Source organism: Dromaius novaehollandiae, chromosome 1, assembly GCF_036370855.1.
Source record: "Dromaius novaehollandiae isolate bDroNov1 chromosome 1, bDroNov1.hap1, whole genome shotgun sequence".
In the NCBI taxonomy this organism is placed as follows: domain Eukaryota; kingdom Metazoa; phylum Chordata; class Aves; order Casuariiformes; family Dromaiidae; genus Dromaius; species Dromaius novaehollandiae.
In genome coordinates, this window is record NC_088098.1 from 41971679 (window position 1) to 41994559 (window position 22881).

Sequence of the window (22881 nt, forward strand, 5' to 3'; positions counted from 1 at the left end):
AAGCAAAAAAGAAGAAAGCAAGCCGAAAGAGAAAAAGGGAAGGGGGGAAGGGGGCAGACAGCCGGACACCCCGCAGCGCGCGCTGCCACGGCCCAAGGCCGGCGGCGGCGGGGCGCCCCTGGCCGGCGAGGGCAGCGGCGGGGCGCGGCGGCGCGGGGCGCCGGGGCGGCGGGGCGCGGCGCGGCCGGGGCGGGGCGGGGCGGGGCGGGCGCGCGGGGGCGGGCGGGGGCGGGTCCGCACGCAGGCGCGCTGGGAGCCCGGGGCGCCCCACGCGGGCGCTCGCAGAGCCTCGGCGGCGGCGCCCGGCTCGGCTGCGAGGGGGGCGCGGGCCGGCGCCGGGGCCGCGGTAGCGCTCGGCGGCCGTGGCAGGAGGGCGGCCGCCGCCGCTGCGCTCCGCTCCGCTCCGCTCCTTCCGCCGCTCGCTGCCATGGGGTAGAGGCGCCGCGGAGCGGGGGACGCCGTGCAGCTGCGGGGGGCGCGGGGGAGCCGCGGAGGTGGGGCTGGCCCTGTGCGGGAGCGGCGGCGGGCGGAGAGATGGTCGCGGAGTTGGTGAGCAGCGCGCTGGGGCTCGCCCTCTACCTCAACACCCTGGGCGCCGACTTCTGCTACGACGACAGGTAGGAGCGGGACCGGGGCCCCGCGGCGGTGCCCACCTGCCGCCGGGCTGCCCCGCCGTGCGGGGCGCGGGGATGGGGCGCGGGGCTCCGCGCCGCTCCGCGCCTGGAAGTTGCCGGCCCGGGAGGCGCCGCCGCCGCCGCCGGGGCTTTGCCGCTCCCTGCCCGGCTGTGCTGGCGGCCGGGGCTGGTGGGCAGCGGTGCTAGCAATTAGGGGAAATTCCACTTTGTGCCTTTTCTCCGGTGACCTAATCTGGTCGCAATTAAAACAGATGCATAATTAAGATGTATCGGGGAGAGCGGCACGCCTGGCTAAACTTATTAACCGACCTGGGGTGTTTCATGCTCCGGTGGAATTAAACCATCCAAAAAGTGAGCGTGGATTTACTTTGACAGCTTTTCCTCAGCCTCTGCGCTCCGTGGGAAGCGAGCGTGTCCCCCGGGCCGGGGCGGGCTGCTGCCGGGGAGGCGGCGGCGCGGCGTTGTCTGTGCGGACAGTACTGCTGGAGTCCTCCTAGGTGGTAGCAACCGGCCATCCCGCTGCGCGCCGTGCTTGGGGTTTCGGGGAAGCACGGGTGTGCACGCACGCATGTGCAACATCAGCGATTCCTGTTTCATGTTCACGTTAGCAGCTAACTCTCCCAGCAAGCCGAGTTAGCGTCTTGAAGCTTTTTTGCTGAGGAGGAGGTGCGAGAGGTGAGGTGGGATAGCGGCTGGGTCTGAACGCAGCAGCGTTGCTGGGTGACTCGCTCCAAACTTTCGGATGCGCTAACGGGATGCGAAAGGGCTGCTTCTGTCTCTGGTTACTCGTCTGCCTTGGGAAATAACCTGCCTGTCCTGGAGTCAGTCAGTTGCTGCTGAACTTGGAGCTTTCCTCCCTCACGCCGCGTTACGGTGCACCTGCCGCGCTGAAGGGTCGGGCACCGTTTCCAGAATAACCCCCTGCTTTCAAGGGCTGCTGCTATTATACCTATTCTGCTAAAAGTAAATGCCAAGTGTGAGCCGTGGTCCAGGTCTCGGCCTGGGAACAGTGTCGGCTGGAGAATGTAGCAATTCAGGCATCAGTCCTCCGGGTCATTTACATGCGCTTGGAGTCTCCTGGAGCAATTAAGTGTTTTCGGTTTGTGTGAGCCTTCCAATTAGGTACAGTGAACCCCCCCCCCCCCATGTTAACACTTTAACACATAATTCAGAAACAGTAAAAGGAAAAAACCCCTGTTTTTTCCAAAATGTAAAGTCTGAGTCAGATCAACAGAAAACAGTGAATATTTTGACACACTGACACTATTTTAAACCTGCTTGTTATAATTAAGAACTGCAGGAGTTGTGGAATATTTATGTAACCCTAAGCAGCATATGTTGCAATATTTAGGCAAAGCTGGGTTGCTTAAGGACGTGGTTATAAGCCTTTCCTGCAGGCCAGTTCAGACTGGGTAGGGATGGAATAAAATTTGAAATACTAGTTGATATTTTTGATAGGGAGGTGGAGGTCACCGTTGATCTTGCATGAATGTGCCCTAATGCAATTAGCAAATAGTGGTATTTGGTCGTGGGTCGTGTTAGAAAGGATGGAGAAGGTAATCACGTGCTATTTTCTGAATATTAATCCCATACTATTTAAAATGTATTCTAAAATACTGCTTTGTTTTGATGTTTACCTACCGACTGAATAAAGTATTTCTTGTCATTGTAACTAATATTTAGGTATTCACTAGAGTGCTCTAAACTCCCATTAATGGGAGCTCTGTACACTGGGTCATCTAATTAGAATGTTTTCAACTGCAGCACTGGAAGGGGAAAGGCAGAAATGGTTGTTGCCTGCTAGTAATTGTTGGACTAGAAATGGCTATCTATGCAGAGAGGCAGGCTCACAGACCTAAAGTATTCTTTTAACTGTAATCACAGAATCTCACTACCCTACAGGAGCCTGCTTGAAATGTAACACTAGAAAAGGAGGTCAGCGGTGGAGCTGCAGGACACAGCACCCCACGTGGGAGATGGAGCATGCTACCACCTTTAAGTGAATCAATGTTGTGCATTTACGCTGGGAACCTGTGATGTTTGTTTCAGGAGGGCAGCATATTGCTATAGCTCTTTCTACATCCTTTGCCATGATATTGAAATTACATCAGACTTATTTTTTTAATATAGTGATCAAGCTTACTTACTTACTCTATAAAGGGTGTCTGTAATTGCTTTCTGTATTTTTTTTAGGTAGGTTGGTTAAGATTAAGTGGCATCATAAAAACTTCTTGTAGCAAAATCAATTTCCCAATGGTAAAACTTAATATTTTAGCAGTTCCGTGGCACCAGACCTAAAACTGTGCAGGACGGTGATATAACAAACTTATTTGTGGTCTGAGCTTTATGACTTTATATCAAAGGGTTCAATATTTTATTTCCCACCCTTTGCTCAAACTGAAATTGAATGAATTTAAAGTCTGAAGAAATTGAATAAGAAAACATATACACTTTTACTTTTCATCACTGGTCTACATGAGCTTTTGTTTCTTTCAGGCTAGACAGATATGTGGCACACATAATGAGTGTAAACATGTGATCTTTTGATCAATTGACTTACTGATGACTTTGAATGAAAGTGACAGCATCTAAGCCCGAGAGCCAGTGTAAAGAAGAAACAGTGCTTTATTTTTCCTGTGGATCTAGAAAACAAACTTTTTTCACCCTGTTTCCTTCTGTTGTAATTCTCACAGACAGCTGTGATATTTCCGAGTTATGTGCATAGATTACTGGGGGGAGGAGAGGGAGGAGAGTCCCCCTCACCTCCTCCCCCGCCCTTGTTCATCTAGGAAAAACTAAATATATTTTTCATTTTATTTTTGCTGCTTTGCTTTTTTTGAAGGTACATAGGGCACACAGTAACCTGGAAGAAGAGGTGAATGGGGGAGAAGGGAGGAAATATTTAGATGTGTATTTAATGCCATATTGAACTTGCATTAGTTGTTAATAAAGATTTGTTTATTGCTGAGCAGAACTTCCTTGGAACTGATCAGAAGGGGGTAAGTAGAAATGCAGTTTCCACTCCTGTGGGTGTGTTGAAGATCTTCCTGTTGCATTGCATTAAATCCAGCTTCTTGACAGATTAAGGGGGCTAATCTCTAGTCACTGCACGTGCAATTCTTGTTTCGTGTCAGTATCTGCCAGTATTACAGGAAGGAAACATATTGTCCCGATTAGGCTAACACACTTGCATAATTATTTTTGCTTGCAGTTTAAGTCTGCCCAGAAGTAGGCAATTTGACTCGTGGACACCTTGCGTTGAAGCTGTAGTCCTTCACGTGACCTGGGCTAAGTAAGGCAGGTCTCTGCCAGTTTACAGCTGGCGTGGGGAAGATTTAGTGCTCTGAGTATCCAAGCTATTACATTGCTACAGTGAACGTGTAAAAAATCAACTCATCCACTGAAGTATTCCTTTCGACTCCCAAGTCTCAGAAGAAAGGCATGTTTTAAGAAGGATATTAGCAGGAATCTTTAACCTTGAATGATGTATTGTCTCTGAGGCCCATTGACAAAATCGATGCTCTGGGCAACATGTATGGACTTGTCCATCTTGGTGTAGGGCTCTTCAGTGAGATTCAGGGCCACAGACCAGATTTCTCCAGCTTGTGCTCTGTTTCATCTAGGCCTCAATGGAGCAGCCTTGCTGATGGTGGAAACAATATCCAACAGCCTGGTTTCAAAGCTGCGGTGCAGTATTACAGGCTGTGTTGAAGAAATCCTAGTGTACGTCTTCACTGTGTAGTGTTTGAAACTTGTATAATTCAGAAATAGTCCGAGTCCATTCACATCGCGCAGTACTTCTGTTGGGTCTGCCACAGGAGATTTAATCTAGCAAGTGACCCAAATACATGCAGTAGAAGAACAAGTATAAGTACACTGGGGAAAATTGCTTGCCATCTGTCTCTGTTGAGCTGTATGTGTGTATTCGATTATTAATTTACATCTGTGATTTTTATGGCCCCTTTTTTGTCATCAACTCTTAATTTTTCAGCTCTAAATGCACTTTTCTGGTAGCTTTCAGTAGGTGCAGTTCTCAGATGGCTGCAATCTTCTAAATTTCAGCTGTGAGGCTAGTGGTGGGGAAAAGGGGAAAGGAGGGGACTTGCACAGTTTCTCTAGTCCTTTTCCCTTCTTCCCGTCTGTTGTCTTAAATGTGCTAATTTCAAATGACCATAAAGACAATTTGGATGTGAAACATGGCTTTTAACATAATGATAAAAATACAATCCAGAAGAATATGCCCGAGTAACTGAGGCTGTTTAACTTTCAGATGTTGTAGTTGAGTATTAACCAACTGAACCAGTAATTGATTAGACATTGTGATGAATCTAGCATGATAATATCCTATTAATATGATACCCATTCTATTTAAAATGCTGAACATAATCTAAAAATGCATTTGGCTTTTGCTTTAAAAGCTGTGTATTGAATGGAACCCTTCTGATCACAACGTGAAATTTCACCTTCATCGAAGAAAGTGGTTTTTGCAATGGAGATGCTGCAGTATTGAGATTTTTGGAGGCAAAAAAGAAATCGTGTCCCCGCAGGCTTTATTTTAAGATTCTAGTTGCATATATAATGCTAACATAAACCGTGTCACATTTGGTAGCTGGTTCAGAGAATAAATTCATTATGGTTAGCAGACTCTCCCTATCTGAGTCACTGGCTGGAAACGTCTCATCTGCAGGAAGTTCTTCCAGCTCACAACAGAGTTACAAATTCAAGTGATCCACTTTCTCCTGCGTCCCCCATATGTATTCCAGCTGCACTGCTGAATCCTTTTAAGTTTGCCAGAGTGAAAGTCGCTCAAAAGGCTCAGAAGTCTCTCATCTCAATTTGTTAACCATCTGATAGCGGCAAGAATGCTGAATTAGAGCTCCTTTGCCTCCCTCATCTGGAAATTTGCCTTTCCTGTGTTGCTGGCTGCTCAGATTTTTTTCCTGCGAGGTTGACTGCAGCAGGCTTTGCTGTTTGTTTGTGGAATTTCTGTCTTTAGCTGAAGTGTTTGATGCTGAAGCTGTAGATGCAGGCCTGCTGGCAACCTGCGGTGCAACTTGTTCCAAACATACGCTTGGAGAAGTAGACTAAATCTGAAGACAGAGACGCATGTTCTTATTGTTACTTATGTTAATGCTTTTGGATTAATTGTCTATTTTGAAAGAAGTCTTTTTTAACTGTCCATTCCTCTCAGTGGTGCTTTTCATCCCTATTTTTTGTCCAAAGTGCTTTTATAAAAGATAGAAACATCTCATCTGAAGATCCAAACCTTATGCTGAAAGTTTCTTCTTCTCTGACACTTTGGCCCTCAGGTTTTTAAAAAAGTTTTGGAATTTCTCTTGTTTGCGGAAGCCTGTTGTTGGCCTTTGAGGTTTGGCAACCTTTGAGCTGCTTTGCTTCCCCGAGTGGGGTGACTGAGCGTATAAGCTCACATTTTGAAGGAAGATAAGCAGAGTTTGTTCTGTGGGTGGGTTATTTAAGTCGGGATGGCTGCAGAATTTCACTTCACATTTTCTAGATCGGGTTCTTGAGTCATATTCCTTTAGTCCCAGGATGGCCCTGTAGCCTCGAGGTACTTGTGCTATTGCTGGAAGAGATGGCCCCTCCCAAGTAAGGGGGAGAGGGTGTCCTTCCTGCATTTTCTCTCACTTCCACCCTTCACAAAACTCCACGCTGGACAGTTTTCCCCAACAGCTAGCCTGTGGCTGCGTGAAACGTGGAGAGCCTGAGGGAGATGTTTTTTTGGAGTCACACCCTTAAATATCACTTAACATGTTGACTCTGCTGCTCGGTTCGTATCATTTTCGGACAGGCAGGGTATGTTGTAGGCTTGCGAATGGCTCCTAATGGGCACCCGCGAAGGCGGTGGCATGCACTTCTGCTCTGCTGACACTTCACCGTGCTGCTGCTCTCCGTGTTTGACTGGGTGACAGCTTATTCAGAAACAAAGAAACGCCAGATCGCTGGGATGGCAGTGAAGGATCAGGTAAACTGTCACACTTGATTGCCCTTCGAGGAAAAGGGGAACCAGGAAAAGCGAGTCGGACTGTTTGAAGGTGATGAAACCCGTGGTTGTCCCCTGTCCTTAAGCGGGGATTGCTAGTTGTTATGCTCTGGTAGGCGCCACCCCCGTGATTCCTGTCCCTGTGAAGTTTCAAGAGGAATAAAAAGAAATGGCTTCCTTGAACGCTAATCCTTGCTTTCCGCTGTGCTAATTAGTTTGTTGGCCTTCATTTTCCTATCAGCTTCATATGGAGATTTTTGACGAATAGTGGGAGGATTCAGCTGGAGGCAAAAAATGCTCACTTACTGTCTTCATATCTCTTCTTTTCCTCCTCTCTTCATGTTTTGCTGTTTGTTTTATTAGAAATATTGTGCTTTTGCATGGACTGTTGTCTTTTATTTTCTTTGATTTCTTTTTTCCAGTGGTTTATATAAATGGTCCATATGCTTTAAAAACTCTTACAAAAGCAGCATACTCTCTAAAAGTGTGTGTAGGTGTATACATAATCTGTGCGGTAAACAGAACAGAGTTGTGTTTTATACCTACCTAAAACTTGAGACCGAGGGTTTTTGGCTTCTCTCTTTCCAGCAGGGAGCTGGACAAACTTCCCACTAGAGCCTGTCAAGAAGGCTCCTTAATTTATTTGCAGGGGTCAGTGCCGGCTGACTCAGAGCACTTCCTCCTCCCCGGGAGTTAAGAGCAGTGGCCTCAGCAATGCCCTGGTCCCAGCTGGCCCGGGAAGGCAGCGACTGACAGGTAATTGAACCAGGATTTTCCACATAGTAATACACAGTATTACCATTACACAACTGGCCTGGTCTGTGGCATCCCCTTTTATTCATGGGCCTGTCAATAGACCAAACCCCCCCCCCCGGCCTCTGACCTGTGGTTCAAGGGAGTCATGCTTCCAGGACAGGTTTTAGTGAACTTAGCATTATGCTGGGTCGTTTTGCTAATGAGAGGATTTTATGACTTTAACTCTTACGTGCTTCAGCTTCATCCAGTATTAATTCAGAGGAACAACCCAGTAATTGGTAGCAGAACTATTGCTTGAAGTCTCTGCCGGTATCTGGATATTATTTTCATGCAACTTGTTAATCTACACACTTAGATCCTAAAAAAAGGACTTGAATGCTTGAAACAACGTCATAACTCAGTGACCAAAATTGTCACAGAAACAAATAAACCCACCCAAAAGCAGCCTAAATTGTTCCTAGATCTTTCTGTACTGTCTTCTCTTCCCACCCTCCAGGGCTTTTAACATATAAAAATGGTTGGTCCTGGGCACAGGAACTGGAGTGCAGCATACATTTCGCTCAACTCCTTCCCTGTTCTCGTACAGGATAAACTGCATCCAGTGCTTAGGGTACCCTCCTGGTGGGACATGAGTCTTTGAACCCTCTCAAGTTCCTAAATAAAAGATAGATACTTGGAAAGTGCTTGTCCACAGTCCTCAGAGATAGCATTTCATTTCTCTACTTAGCGTTTCCCATTGCTTGGTTACCTGCTCTGGGTAAGTGTGACTTTTTTTTTTAATTGCTTTTCTGAGACTCTCCTCTTTCTGATGCAGTGTCATCTAACTGTGTGATCTGGATGGCTTTTTGTGACTCTCATACTTTCTTTAGGAGGCAGTGACTGAGAGACAAATAAGTGCCCAGGCTCCCTGCCTTGTGGTGCATCAGGGAGCATTTTTACAGGATCTAGCCTCTAACTTCTGTGCAGAATTTTTTTTTTTTTTTTTTTTTTGGATTGATGCTGTTTGAAATAGCTTTTAGATTTTGCTCAGTAAATTACCGAAATGGGTAATAATTACTTACTTTGGTGTTTAAAACACCCAGAGTTCTGGTGTTTGAGTAGAGCACTAAGAACTCCCTCCTGAAAATCATTTCCTTAAGTTGGTGTTTTCAGTGCTTTTAAGCTGGTAGAATTACTAAATGGTGACCCTCCCCTTCACCAAGAAAATGGATGTTGGCCATTATAAAGGCCTTCAAGAATTAGCACTGCTTCCAGGAAATAAGCCAGTCTGTACATAAGTGCTGGCCGTGCCCCTCACTGTGGAGCATCATGGCTGAAAAAACCCCAGCTCCTCCCAAATCCACCCAACCAAAATCAAGCTGTTCTATCAAAGAGTCCCTTTATATAGCTTTGTCCGGTTTCCAGTAAGAGAAGAAAGGAAAGACTTCACAAGGCGGCAAGAATCTGTGTGTGGGGGAAAGAGGGGAGAGCAGCAAGGTGGGCTGAAGTTGCCTCTGGAGCTGGACAGTGGTCTGCACCTGTCGTAATTTGAAGTTTTAAATATTCAGCACGAGTCTGGTATCTATTTTAGGACCGCGAGTCACACAGTGGTTTCTGTGCCTGCCTGGCTTTGAGTGTGGCATGTTTGGGTAGTGTGCTGTGTTCATGAAGTGTGGTGTGTTTTTTTGTTTTTTTTTTCTTTTTTTTTCTTTTTTTTTTTTTGTTTAGCATGCTCTGTTCAAATTGCTGTGTTGTCAATGAGAGTGCGAGTTACCTAACTGCAGTTCTTTGTACATTCATGTCTGTGCATTTGACAGGCTTTTAGTACTCACTTTGACATGAAAGATACGCTGTTTGCTGGGTTATGAAGTAATAGGTCACCATCTGGGAGGAAGCATGGGGAGAGCTAGAGCTGCTCACCCAGAAGACTTTTTTTTCTTCCCCAAGTGACTAATTTGTTTCAGGTGCGTTACATGAAAGCTTAAAGTGGGAGTTCAGTCTGAAAGTCAGTCACTTCTGGGAATTTGGACTTTGTCTCGTGTGTGTGTGGTTTGGTTCCATCATTTGCAGAACGTATTTTTGCTGGCGGGCCACGGAGAGCGCAGGAGGATCTTGCTAACCAACGTGCAAAGCGGCATGTTAAGTAATGCCCTGAAAGTTGTCTTTTTAAAGCATGCTATGCATGCGCCTTTACAGTATGTTTAGCACTGTGTTGTTTCCCTTCTGCAGGCTGCTCCTGTTCATGCTTTTAGCCTTTTCTTTATGATTTTGTAGCACTAGGATAACATATGAACGTTCTCGATTTTATTTTACAGCGTGACAACACTCATGGGTTGGGATCAGTTATATTTGGCTGGATCTTTTGTTTGAGTGGGCTTGTACTGTGCTACTTTGAGAAGGGAATTAGGTCCCGATATAAATTCAGATGAGATGCTCATGGTCACCCCTCCAGCAATTGGAATAGCTTTCCCAACCCCAAATAACACGGGGGATTTTTCTTACCTAAGTAGGAGGAGCTGTACTGGCTTCAGTGGGACTTTGTGTGTGAATTGACTTGTAGATGTTCTGTTGTTTTTGAGAGCTCTGTTATTCCCTCTTTCATGCTTCATAATCTATTTAAAAAAGACTTTTTCTTTTCAAATAAAAAATATTCAGAGGAATACCGTACCACGTATCCTCTGATTTACATCATCCTCTGATTTACAGCAATTGTGTGAACATGAAGGTGCAATCATACCTTCTCTTGTGCTTGATACTATATTTATTTGATGTGACTGTAGCTTAATGTGGCAGCAGTTTTGACTTTTAATTATTTTGATTACAAGTTGAAGAAGAAATGAGGCTCAGAAGTGAGGGAATATCTTAAGAAACTGTTAATCTTTTTAGTTTGTATGTTAAACATCAGCCCTCCAGATTCCACTGAAATAGGAAAAATATTTGCATCTTGGATCAAGACTCTGTATTGGCCTGGCTGTCTTTGATACCAGAATTTCACCAGTGAATCGTCTTGAGCAACTCTTTGAAATTGTTTGTGGAGCAAGGTGTGGAAGTTTGCTTTGTGGGTCTCCAGCAAGGTTGTACTGTTTCTGCCATCCTTTCTCTGCCCTTCCATGTTCCCTCCCTGCTGAAAACCACTATATGGTTCTTGGGAAGATACTTCTATGTATAGTATGCATCTATCTGTCTATTTTTCTTATTGGAAAATCTTGAATTATAGCAAGAAGTTCCTTGTAATAAATCCCATGAAGCTTCTGTGTGTGTATACACGTGCTTTGTTTTCCCCAAACAATTTCAGTTGTACTTGTGGAAACTTTAAAATGTTGTCGTCTTTTTTCCAAGAGGAAAAGGGAAAATAGGTCTTGCAAAATTAATGTTAGTTGCACAAGAAAGATTTCTTTTTTAAAAATGAATTGTTTTTAATTGAACTTCTGATCTTTTATGTTTTTATAATTAAGACAGAAGAAACTGTAAGCTTTTTTAAAAGCACTTTGATGTGAATTAAGGTTCTAGTGCCAAAAAATCATTTAAATGCTGCATGGCTGTATCAATAGCGCTTGCAAAAAGAACAAGTACTAAGAGAATGATGAAGAATTTTAATCAAATAAAATGGCATTCTTGTGTGTAGCAGCTGTCTGTTTATAAAAGAAGCAGTTCTCTAAAGCTTCTTTGTAACAGCAGTATACCTGAATAAATTTTGTCGTCTTTGTGTGGAAAAGACATAGCTTTATGATCTACTCCATTTCACAGTACATTACTCATCCCTTATATGTAACTCACTTGGATTATTAAGAAGGGTGGTATTTCTTTTTAATAAATCTCCTGCTTCTGGAGAACTCTGAAGATGTACTTTTTTCCTACTTTTTTGTTTTTTGTTTTTTTTAGAAGAGGAATTAAATATGGGGAAAGGCCTTAAAGAAAATAGTTCCTTATATTGTTTCCCTCACGTTAGAAGAGCAAAAGCAAATTGAATCACTCCAGAACACTCTCTACACCGCCTTTTGCTGCCAGATGTGTTCGTGCTCTTCCTGTGCTTTGAAACGATTGCCCCAATGGGCTCTGCAGCAGCGCGATGCAGCTTTAGTTAGCGCTGGGGAGTGCTGATCATGGTTTTGTGGTGTATAGATTATCGCTGGCAGGTGGAGCCCCAGATGAAAGCCTTATCCACCAGCACAGGCCTGGGGTTGCGTATCTGGATGTGTCCCGAGCTACCGTGCAAGTCATTACATCTCCTTTTGCCGCTGTTTCCTCCTGTGCTGTTTCTGCTCCTAATGTGATTGCAAGCTCTTGGCAGCAGAAATCGCGTCTTTAGTGTGCTTATTTTGCTGGTTGGTTCAACATGACTCAAGCTTTGATAAGGGCATCTGGGTGTTATTTTAAAATGACGCCTCTGGGCTTAAAGAAGGGAAGTTTAATGGCAGTTCCTTTATGTACTTTCCTCTTTCCACAGGAGCGCTAGATGTTTGCTTACCCAGAGCAGCTTGGTCACTGTTTCTCTTGAGCGTGACCTGCTGTACGATTTTACTTTTTTTTTTTTTTTTTTTTCCTCTCCTTTAAGTCTTTTCTCTAACTCTTTTAACCACACTGTTTTAATTAACATTGAATGAATAGGTTTGTACACATTCAAAACGGAGCCCTGAGTTACCTTGATTTATGATGGACAGAGGTAGTGGGAGCTTCCTGTGTGGCAGGGAGAGGGTTAAAACAGCAAGGAAGGCTTACGTGTCTGCAAAGTAGGAAGCTAGTTTGTCCTCTGCAATTTAGAGCCTGCTTTTAGCACTCGAGGAAGAAAATAATGCAAGGATATTAACGAAAAGTAGATGTTTGTAACCAAACAAAATTGATTTGCAGAGGTACAATGAACCTGTGAGAGTGGTTTTGCAGGAAGCTCTTCTCCTCTAGGGGACAGTCAGCTCTTTCTTTCATCTTTTCTATATGTTCCAATTCCAATCGGTACGTGCGATCCTTTCTCAAAATACTTAAAGGGCCGGATGATTTAGGGGATGGGAGTGTGCCTGGGTGAGGAAAGGATCTTGTGAAGGAAAAGGAAAGTCCTGAAGGTTGATACTGGCTTTCACCTGATTGTGTGGTGTATGCCTAATCCACTAGTTTGGCATGCTAATGAGTATTCATATTTAATATTTTACTCTCTTGAAAAATGATAAAAATACCTACTGTACAGGAATACTTGTAGTGTTTTGTCCATCTGACAGGAAGATATGGGTTCAACCTACTGCTGTTCTCAGCTGTTGACTTGATGTGTAGGAAATTCAGCTAGTTTTGCGGGGGGAGGGGGGGGGTGTTACCTTTCACACTGCTGTAGATCTCGGTGCTTCTTGGGCTCAGTTTCGGGAAGGAAGCTTATCTAAGCACGAAAATTGGACCTGCCCATCTGCAGGTACCGTGGTGATGTAAGTATCTTGAAAGCGTCTGACACTGTAGCTCGAAGCAAGGTACCGCCCTGTGTTTGCACGCTTTCCCAAAACCACATGCTGTGTGTGATATTTAAAATTACCTCCTTGGCTCTGTGCTTGGCTTGTTCTGAACATCTTGCTGACTGTACTGTGTAGGTTTTAGTGAGGGTTCCTGTATCATAGCTTATTATAGACAAGGAGTTTCAGTTTATGTTCACGCTGTGCTAAACAATAAATAATTGTTAATGATGTGAAAAAGTGTGTGAGCTTATTTTGCAGCAAAAAGTTTAAAACTCAGCTTCTTACCACTGAAGCCCAAAATGTTACAATGCTGTGGGTTTTTTTTTTTTCCCCAAAATAAGTGAAGTGAATCTAAAGCATGCAAATGAAGAAGTAGTATACAGGTAAATGTAAGTACAGGAAAAGCTTGCAGAGTTCCTGCATAAACAGTATGTTATTGATGCCTATTTCTCATTTTTCTGTAAGTATGGAATAAAAATTTAAATTACCTGGAATTTTCAGTAATAGCTGGTATTAAAATCAGTTTATTGAGGATGTTTTTTTCGGTCTAGCATAATTTAAATACTGCTTAAAAGTATAACTTGTATTTGATCTTCTTAGTATAGAGCAAGGGTGTAGGGATATCCGTTCATTGTGTAGCACAGTGGGAGTGACTGCTGAATATTTTTGCTTGAGCAACTGCGCTGAGAATGCTTTATTTTGCATGTCTCCTTTAAGATGAGAAATCATGGGGAAATATCTGTGTGTAGAGTAGGGTACAGAAGTGCAGAACTTCATCCTTGGTGCATTGTATTATGTGGCTGAGAAGATACCAGTGTATGGAGACTCTTGTATTTGTTTCTCATCCTATTTTTTCATGGACTAAATCAAAACACGTGAGGCAGCAGAACACAGTCATCTTAAGGAAGAACAGATATGTGATAATTTGTCGCATAAACCTGAAATCGTGCCAGTTAGCCTTTTGCCAAGGGTAAATGAACACACTTGTAGAAGAAGCTGCTCAAGGAGGACTGTGTTTACCATGTAATATTTTGTGTTGTAAAGCGCAGAAGAACCCTGGTCATACCTGGGAAGTTGCTTTTAATATTCATATTTAGCTGTGGATATAACACACAGTTTTTCTATCTTAGCTGTACTTCCAGTGCTATTTTATGTCTGCACCAGCCGTGCAGGTTGTGGAGTGAATGGAGGGATGGGCTCTAACTTGTGACTCTTCCAATAGTGATTAAATTAATGACAGATGAGCTTAGTTTCCCAGCTGCATAATAAATATAGTAAGCAGTTTGATAATATAAAAAGCCTAGTAGTTTTTTCTTCTATCCCAAAAGTCTTTGTCTTTTTAGTCATTGTTCTAAATTTCAGCAAAAACTCTTGTACTGCAGTTATTTCTACAGTTATACTTTCTTCAGCAAAGGATCTGTGTTGAGTTTGTGATTTTTTTTTTTTTTTTGGAGGTATCTTTTTTTTCTGCTGAAGCTTAGAATTTAGGTACTTGGATCACCTTATGCTATCCATTCTGAATAAAAGTTTAAATGAGTAAGCAAGTGCAGAGATTATATTTCAGCTGTTGCTTCAGGAATTGACTAAGCCTTGATTTAATTGAGTTCAACTTAGATTGGTTGAATATTGCTGCTGTTGTAATTAAAGAAAGAAAACTGCAGCTAACTAATCTAATTTCCTGTATGTCTCTTGTATCTGCCTGAAACTTATTGCTTTTCTTAAAGTACAAATGAACAGGTGAAGGTAGCAGCTAAGTAAAATCACTGGATGTGCCTAGATGATTATGCCTTAACTAAATAGTGCTTATTGGAACAGAAAAATAAGCACACTGGAGAGGGTGAATGGTCCACTTAGAAGAAGGAAGAAAAATATGACCTAATAATTTGCTTTAGTGCTGGTCTGTTTATTGTATCCTAATGTAGTTAAGGCCAAGATAAAAGCAAAACCTCTTTGTAGCTCCTACATGTAAGCAAGAAAGAGATAAAATGGCAGCCTAGGCTTCAGGTTTGCAGCTAAGCCTTCAGTTTTACAAATGCTTGGACGTGTGTTCAGCTTTTCAGATGTAAATAATCCCATTAGGTGAAACCTTGGTCCAACTGGAGCCAATGGTAAAACCTGTGGCAATTTAAATAAGGCTAGAATTTCATGAATGAGTTCAGTGAAACTACTTGTATACATACAGCTAAGCACATGGCTACGTGTTTGCAGGATGGAGGGCCTGCAAGGGTACAAGAATAAGACCCTTGCCATGCAGTTTGAAGTTTGACCTGTCTTGCCGTTTTACAGTGGAGAGCCAGAGTGAGGAAGTAGATGAACCTTTTGGGCAAAAGCAAACATAGGGTATATAGAACTTCACAAATAACTACAATTCATAAAATGCTTGGTTGGTCCTAAATAATGAAGCAGTGAAAAAGTTTATGGGCTATGTTTGTTCTTGTAATATATTTTATTATATTTTTTGGCACAAATGCATATAAGGAATTAGTATCATTAGTATTTTTCATTATTCGGAAGAACTCCGTATTGGTAGAAGCTTTCTTTTGGAGGTAAAATAGTGATTACAGGCCAAGAAAAAGCCCCGGTCTGCTACTGAATCATAGGACTTCTGCAGTATTTGATTACTTCAGCTGTTGTAATCATCATGTATATTAACTACTCAATTTCATATTATGCTTGGTAAAGAAAAAAACTTTTGGTTTTATGATAATTTTGATAGTTCTCACCAGCTGATGGTCTCCCTTCCAGATGTTTCACTCGTTTGCAAATTTGATTTGGAGCTGTTTGTACAGCAAAACAACTGTCACAACCTTAAATCTCTCTCTCTGTGTCTCTCTTTGTACAGCACATCTTTGCAGTCTAGTTTCATGTTTCTTGGCTAGAAATACTATTTGAACTACTGCCCCCTTAATCCTGTGAGATTTAGGTAGGTGCAATTTTCCAGGTTTTTGAGGGAGTCCTAATTTACATTTCATAACACATACATAACCAAGAATTAGCATGAATTCTTATGGCAGTATGACAGTCCTTTGTACCTGTGGAGACAGTTACACAATAGTTCATGTGCAAATAATGTTATGAGGTGCGCTTTGTGTGTGTTCACCCATTTTACCTAATGTGTACTGAAAAGCTGTGGCTTAATTCTCATTTAATCTAAATCTGCTTTATTGTAGGATGAACTTGCATAAAGAGAGAGAAACACTGAGATCTTGAGGAGATATTAACTACTATTCATTCTTTTAAAGGACTTCATTTTGGCATACTGTTGAGGCTCTTTTTTTTTCCTCTGTGCAGGACTTTAAATGCTAGTGATGGAAGGACTGTCTCCCCACTGGTGAGATTACAGATTTGGGGTGTAACTTTCCCTTGTCTTTGCTGTCTCTCCTTACAGGTGGTACACAACCTTCTCCAGGCTGGGGACCAACACTGCCTGTATTTCTGGAGAATGGAGGAGAACCCCTTGGCTCCATTATCTTGTGGGTTGTGCAGTCCTGTTGTGGTTGGGGAACAGATGCAAAAACTGGTACTGTACTGGTACAGAAGGCAAGTGCAAAAAAGTGAAGTGGCAAGGCAATAGGAAATTCAGCGCTGGAACAAAGCTCCTGAGTTCTCGTGTGCACAGCTGTCTGGAGCAAATGCTCTCTTGCTTCTCACTCCGTATTTGTAGTTGCAATGGTTGGAGGGATTGCGGTTTCATTCTGATAAGATACTGATGCTGTTCAATGCACTTCATTTATATTATCGCACTGTGTAGAGGGTGGTGCTTCAGGAGCGTTTGAGAAAAGATCTCTGCCCCAAGCAGCTTACGACTGAAAGGAGTGAGTAGAGCAATGAAAAAAAGCATATGCATAGTGATCCTGAGTATTAGTGTGTTTTCTTTTTGCAGGTATGAGAGTCACTGAAGTTAGGGTGAAAATGAGAAAAGGTCTGGAGAAAGAAGACAAGATGGAAGGCATACCAGAGATGGGTGAAATGAGAGAGTTGTGAGAGTGGGATGCAGAGGATCCAAACAGTGTACAGACAGAGAGGTCTATTGCCCTCAGCGTGTGAATGCTGCAACTGCATTCACCGAAAGAGATGTTAGCCCTCGATTTGCCAGTCCCATCTGTTTCTGCTGAAGTGAGCCAGGCTGGGTCATACTGCTCAAGCCAAGACGACTTGCTTTGCTGGAACCCTTCTGAGACTGATCTCTTCCTCAGTGCGGCCAGCAGGTCTGAAAGGGGCAACCAGTGTTTTAAGTGGTGATGAGCAATTGGTGCTGATAATCTGATGAGATGGTGCCAATGAAGCCTGTCCTGAGAGCTCCCCTTTGATTCCACTCTGGTCTTTCACGAGTTTTCAGCTTGCTCTTTTAACCTGTTCTGTTTCTTTGTCTCCCTGGGTGGCTTTCCGCTCTCACATTTCCTACAGTGGAAAGCTAATAAGACATATACAGAAAACAGACGCTGGAACCAAAGTAGGAAAAATGAGCAATGGTTTAGTTAATAGAGTTTGGCCCGTTCAATGAGAGACACAAAGTAGACTGAAAGAGAGAGATAAATTACTTTGGAAAGGAAAATGGATGAAACAATGTGGCTTAAGACAGAGGCCTGACTGTTACTGTGCAAAAGTTAGATCGCTGCAGAAGCTACGGTTTTGTGGCTGCCTTGTTTGGCTATTCCTTACGCTGAGTCCTGGTTTGGGACGGACAGTAATGATGCAAAGCCTTGTTGCTTTTAGCTGCTTCTTGCCAAGGCTGCTGTGTGGCTAATGAAGCGCTAGATTCAAACCTGGTCTTGGCAGTAGTGGTTTGGATGGAAGGCCAAACTGAACTATCAGCAGAGACAATACTATTTTTAGGGCTATGTGAAGAAATACTTAATGATATAAGGCTATAGAAACTCTTGGAAAATGGCACTGTGCCCTGTGCTTTGAATGCTTTACTCAGAAGAAGAAGAAGTTTTCAAATCCCTCTCAACATGGGAACTGACTGAATTTCAAACATAGCATTGCGCAGCATGTGGCATTCATTTATTATCCCATTATTAGATTAAATGTTATGAATTAGACAAGTACTCTTTTCCCTTTGTGTGCTTAAGTTATTGTTACAGAGTACAAACATACGTCTTTAATACCAGGTAAATAAGCTCTTCTCTTTCTTTTTGGACTTTGTTGTCTTCTTCCTAACCTACCTTAAAGGACAAAGGAAAACTTAATTTTTTACATTAAAGAAGAGATTTGTAAAGACATATTATACTCCCAGGCCTCCGAGACTTGTGGTCTGAAAATGGAAACATAGCCACAACTAAGGTATTCTGAGACTAGCTCAGTGTGGAGTTTTACTGAAATATTTGGTGGATGCCCTTAAGAACATTGAATGAAGCTTTAAAGAATTCCTGCATTTCCTCGACTTCATGATTTTGTGTCCTGTGTGCTGGCAGAGTTTTGCAAAACTCCCTGGAATTTTGATGCTAGCATGAGGTTGGTAGAAATGTTCTGTGTAGGCAGTGTATTAACAGTTTATCATGAAAAACAGAATAGTGATAGTTTTCCTCTCCACTTGCTGGTTCATATATCTCCCTCTCTGATCCTGAATCTGGAAGAAAATACACTGATTTTTTTTTCATGTTGTTGTGTGATTTGTTTATTTATTATAGTTGTTTTCTTAGGACCAGCTCTTTAGAACTGTTTATGGCTGTGGCCTGCGTTCATCTTTAGCTGATACGTCAGTTCTTATCACATCCATGTTCTGTGTGTTGAGGTTGAGATCCAGCTTTTGCCTAGTGACGGAACTGGTCTTAAAATGGTACGGAAGCACTCTGCTTACACATGTGAGCAAATAATAATTACAGAGAAAGTTATGTGGAGACTTGGCAATACTGCTGTCGCCACAGCTATTAGTCGAGCTAATATTATGGAGCCTATTTGAGCGCTAGTTATATAATAGTGATACTCAACAGATTATTAAGAACTATTATAAGTGAAAGTAAAACATATTGTGCCCATTCAGGAATGCTAATGCTTTTCTCTGCATGATTTCATAACTTGCGTTGGTCTGGAGTTAGCTATCTCAAATCCATGTGGCAATAATACCCTATTTTCAAGGGGATTTAATTGCAGTTTTGGAGACTGTGCAAGTGTGAGGGACAACTGCACCCGTTATCCAACCTAAAAGAGAACTAAAGGCACCAAATCATCTGTGATAAGGGCTGAAGTGTAGGCAGTGCATGTTTTTGAGTTCCTCCATGGTCCAAATAAATTCCCAGTCTGAACTGAAAAACATCATTGTATTTTTGGTCCTTCTAACGTCTGAATTACTCAGATTAAAATCTTTCTGGCATATGCTAGAGTTGTGGCTTTCTCTTCAGTGCGAATGTAGCCAGAAAGTTGAGATGGAGCCCAATACCAGGACGATGTCAGCAAATGGCTTGTCTGCAAAACAGGTGGTTCAGAACTACACCTTTCAAATTTATTATCATAACAAATTTTGGAGCAGTCAGATCTTCCTAGAGTTGTCTCCATTATCTGGGAGACTGTACAAATATACATTGCCCCAGTCCTAAAGTGCTTGCAGTACAGGCTGTTACTCTGAAAAAAACCCCCATAGCTACCCCTTTGCAATTTTTATTTTACTTAATAGGGTTGCTTATATAAACCTAAACATTAGTATGACTGTCTTATTTTTTAGGAACATAGACTGAGGTTTTTGCTCCTGTTTTATTTCTGATTACTTAATGCTATAGGTATTGATGAGGTAATGGAAATCTATAACTGGAACATTGGTGCAGAAAAACAAATTACATGTAATGTTTTTTGTCAACCGTAATTAAAGGAATGACTATTGCAATCAAATAATTGCATTTAATAAAGGATTTCTTCGTTTTCTTGTAGTTTCTGAATCTTTTTCTTAATTTTCCTCTTCATGTTTCAGAAAGTTGTTGGAAAAATTGTGTTTTTGTTTCTTCCTTGTACCTATTTTTAGGAGAAAGAGAGAATTAGTACTTTCTGAAAGTAGTCATATTTCTTACATCACTGATGTATGAAGATCCAAAATGCAATGGTCAAACTAATACATATTTGTTACATTTTTAACCTTGGAATGATCAGCAGTGTCAGGCTTAATCTTCTGTGGATTTGCCTGAGGAGGAGTTGTAAGTCTTTAGAGTGATGTATTCAAAGTTGTGCTAATCCACAGATTTATGGAATAATATCTGCACCTTTAACAAAGACCTGCCCATAGTTGTAGTTAAATAGATGATTTTATGAATATTTTTGAAACGGATTTTTTTTCACAGCCACTTCCCTTTTGGTTGCTTAACATTATTTCCTTCAGTTAGGGTTTTTTAGTATTTTTTCCATCCTAATCATCCAGTACGAGGAAAAATAGCATCATATTAAAAAACAAACAAACAAAAATCTAGCAGTAAGAAATGTAGGAAACGAAAGTCCTTTCATATCATCATAGACCATGAACTGTGAAAACAATGCAAGCTCAACTAATCTTCTTTCACGTCAGTACTGAATTTATTCTGTTTTTCCTCCCATTTTGTTTTGTTGTTTGCTTTGTCCATATCCGCTTGTTCTCCACCACCTTATGCTTGGATCACAGCTTCTGTGATCTGCAGCAGAAGCTGCTTTGCGTTTGTACAGTGTCTTGCAGAACAGTGTCTTCGCTGATGGATTGCGTTCATCAAATGTTACTCAGTTTTCTGAATCTGATATTTTGTTGCTTCTTATGATTCATGTAACTTGCTGCCTCTTGCATAGGTAACTTCTCGGTAAGGACAAGTGTCAGGATTTTATGTTGGTGAACACCAATAGCAGTGTCTATTCTATATTACATGAGGTTCCTGAATACCAAGGGAAGGTAAAATGCCAAAGAGCAAAGGTGCTTATATAAAAGGCTTGTTACCTGTGAATTTTATGATTGCAGGACACCCTCCCCGGGTGGAGATCCATGCGAGTCTCACTATTGTGAGAAAACAGGACTTTCGGTCCACAGCACTGCCGCGGTGGTCCTGCGGAAAGGCTGGCTTTCCTGCGGGCCCTTGCCGAAGGGTGGGAATGATGGCCCTGATAGAGTCTCCTGGCTTTTCCGCCCCTGCCTGCTTTGCTCATGTAATCCTGCAGCAGCTGCCTGAATTTCCTTTGCTTCCTCTGGCCTCAGCAAAGCTGCAGGGGCGCCAGAGACCTGGCCCTGACCCCTGCGGTGCTGGTGGAGAGAAGAGCAACGCGTGTGCCCTTGCCCTGTGTCAGATAACTGGAGGCTGGGGATTTGTTTTCAGCGGATGAGTGATAGCCATCCCTCCCCCAAGCACAAGTCCCTGCGATGCCCCCAAGGGTGGCGTGGGATTAACGATGTGCCGCAAGCTGTTCCTTGTGGTCGCGTCCCCGTGCCTCAGCGCTGCAGGGAGAAAGGGCATGTTTGTGGGACGGGTTGTGCTCGCATTGGATTGGGACCTGCAGCCTGTGTTCGAGCGATGCACTGCAAAAAGTGTCCTCGGTGCATGCATGGGGGAGAGCTGGCGGCTGGTCGGCAACGAGGCAAAGAGAGTAGAGCTGCCAAACTGGTCCTGTGTAATTCGAGGCTGCTGGGCGGGCTTGGTGGAACATCTTGTATTGCAAATGACGTCTCACCGCCCCGAAGTAAACATTTCTCTTGTAAAAGTTCATCTGATTTTCTTTTTTTGCTTCATGATGGATTTATGAACTATCTATGCTTAGCAACTGTGCTCTATGGTTGTTTCAATTCTTTTCCTACAAGCCACCACCTGTATTTACAATGTGCTTTTTTTCACTCCAGTAGTGATTATTGATGATCTTCTTGCTTTTTGGTTATGAGTTTTAAACTAGGGCTTTAAGAGTGAACTGATCTGAAAATGGTGTCATGCATAGACTGCAGTGTGTGTGGGGGGGGGGTAGGGGTCATTTCAGACGATTAAAACATTCCCTAAATACTGATAGACAGCTTGAACATATACCCTCAGATTAACCACCTCCATTTTTAAGCATGTTTTCTGTTAAAAGTGTTTGTTTTCCTATGGGTAAAAAATTAATCTGGATTAATTTTTATTAGCTCAGTCTGCTTTCTCTTTTCATTTTGACATCACGTTGAATTCTGCTAGGTAGGTTAAAATAGTTTGAGCATTTGAATTTGGCCTGTAGAGACCTCTTGAAGTAATTTTAAGGATAATATTGCTGATTTTCCTTTTCCAGAACTTCATACCACTTTGTTTAACAGTAACTTTCTTTAATGCCTAGAAATGTAGAATGACAATAAGGTTATCATTTGTTCTTTCAACTTATGGAAACTTTTCTTTAATTGGAGAAGCTGAACTTTAGCAAGCTCTCTCCAACCTGCTAACGTTCAGTATTAGTCCCAGCATAATTCCTGGAGTGTACATGTAAAAGACTTATACATGTATTTGCGAACAGTCTTATGAGGTCATGAGTTTAAAAAATATATATATATTCCTCCCTTTTTTTCCCCATTACCAAAATATCAAGGTCGTGGCATTGTTATTATGCAGGTGGTATAAGGTTGGTTTCAAAGCTTCCATGAGATGTCAGAAATCCCTTTGTAAAATGTTGTTTTAAGCTTTGAAGGCACTTAGTTTGTTTTAAAAACATTACTTTGTCCTGATGCTGGTGGTTTTGTTCCAGGATGCTGCTGAGGGAAGGCAGCAGAGCAGGCAGAGGGTCAGTGTTCGCCCTGCTCATGGGGACCTCAGGCACCCGTGCACCCTTCTCGCTGCGTGTAGTCAACTGAGAGGATCCAAACACCAAATGTGGTGTGGAAACCAGTTTATAGTTGCCTGAACTGATAACACTGTAAGAATTTGTACATAAGTGCTTTCTGCACGAAGATGTTTTATGAATAACAAATGTCATGTCAAAGTGTTTAGAAAGCAAAATGAAACAGAGCCCTTCGATTATTCAATTTCTTTGTGCGTCTCTTGGCTTTCCAGTAAAAACTTGTCTGTTCTTTTCCCATCTTTTAAAAACAGAAATGTGGATTTATGTGTTGGAAAGGTAATCTCCATGATTTATCCCTTTCTTTCCCTTTTCATCTCCAACAAATGGTAGGAAAGATGAAAATATG

The 22881-nt window shown here is 42.5% G+C and overlaps 1 protein-coding gene across 1 annotated transcript in view; it reads left to right on the forward strand.

Moving 5' to 3' along the window:
* The first annotated feature begins 226 nt into the window (after positions 1-226).
* The window catches only part of TMTC2 (transmembrane O-mannosyltransferase targeting cadherins 2), a 251900-nt gene continuing 229245 nt past the window's right edge, over positions 227-22881 (forward strand). Inside the window, exon 1 of the mRNA XM_026097109.2 lies at positions 227-617. Within this exon, the coding sequence (XP_025952894.2) occupies positions 535-617 (83 nt within the window). The 5' untranslated portion in view covers positions 227-534. The remainder of the gene's footprint in view (positions 618-22881) is intronic.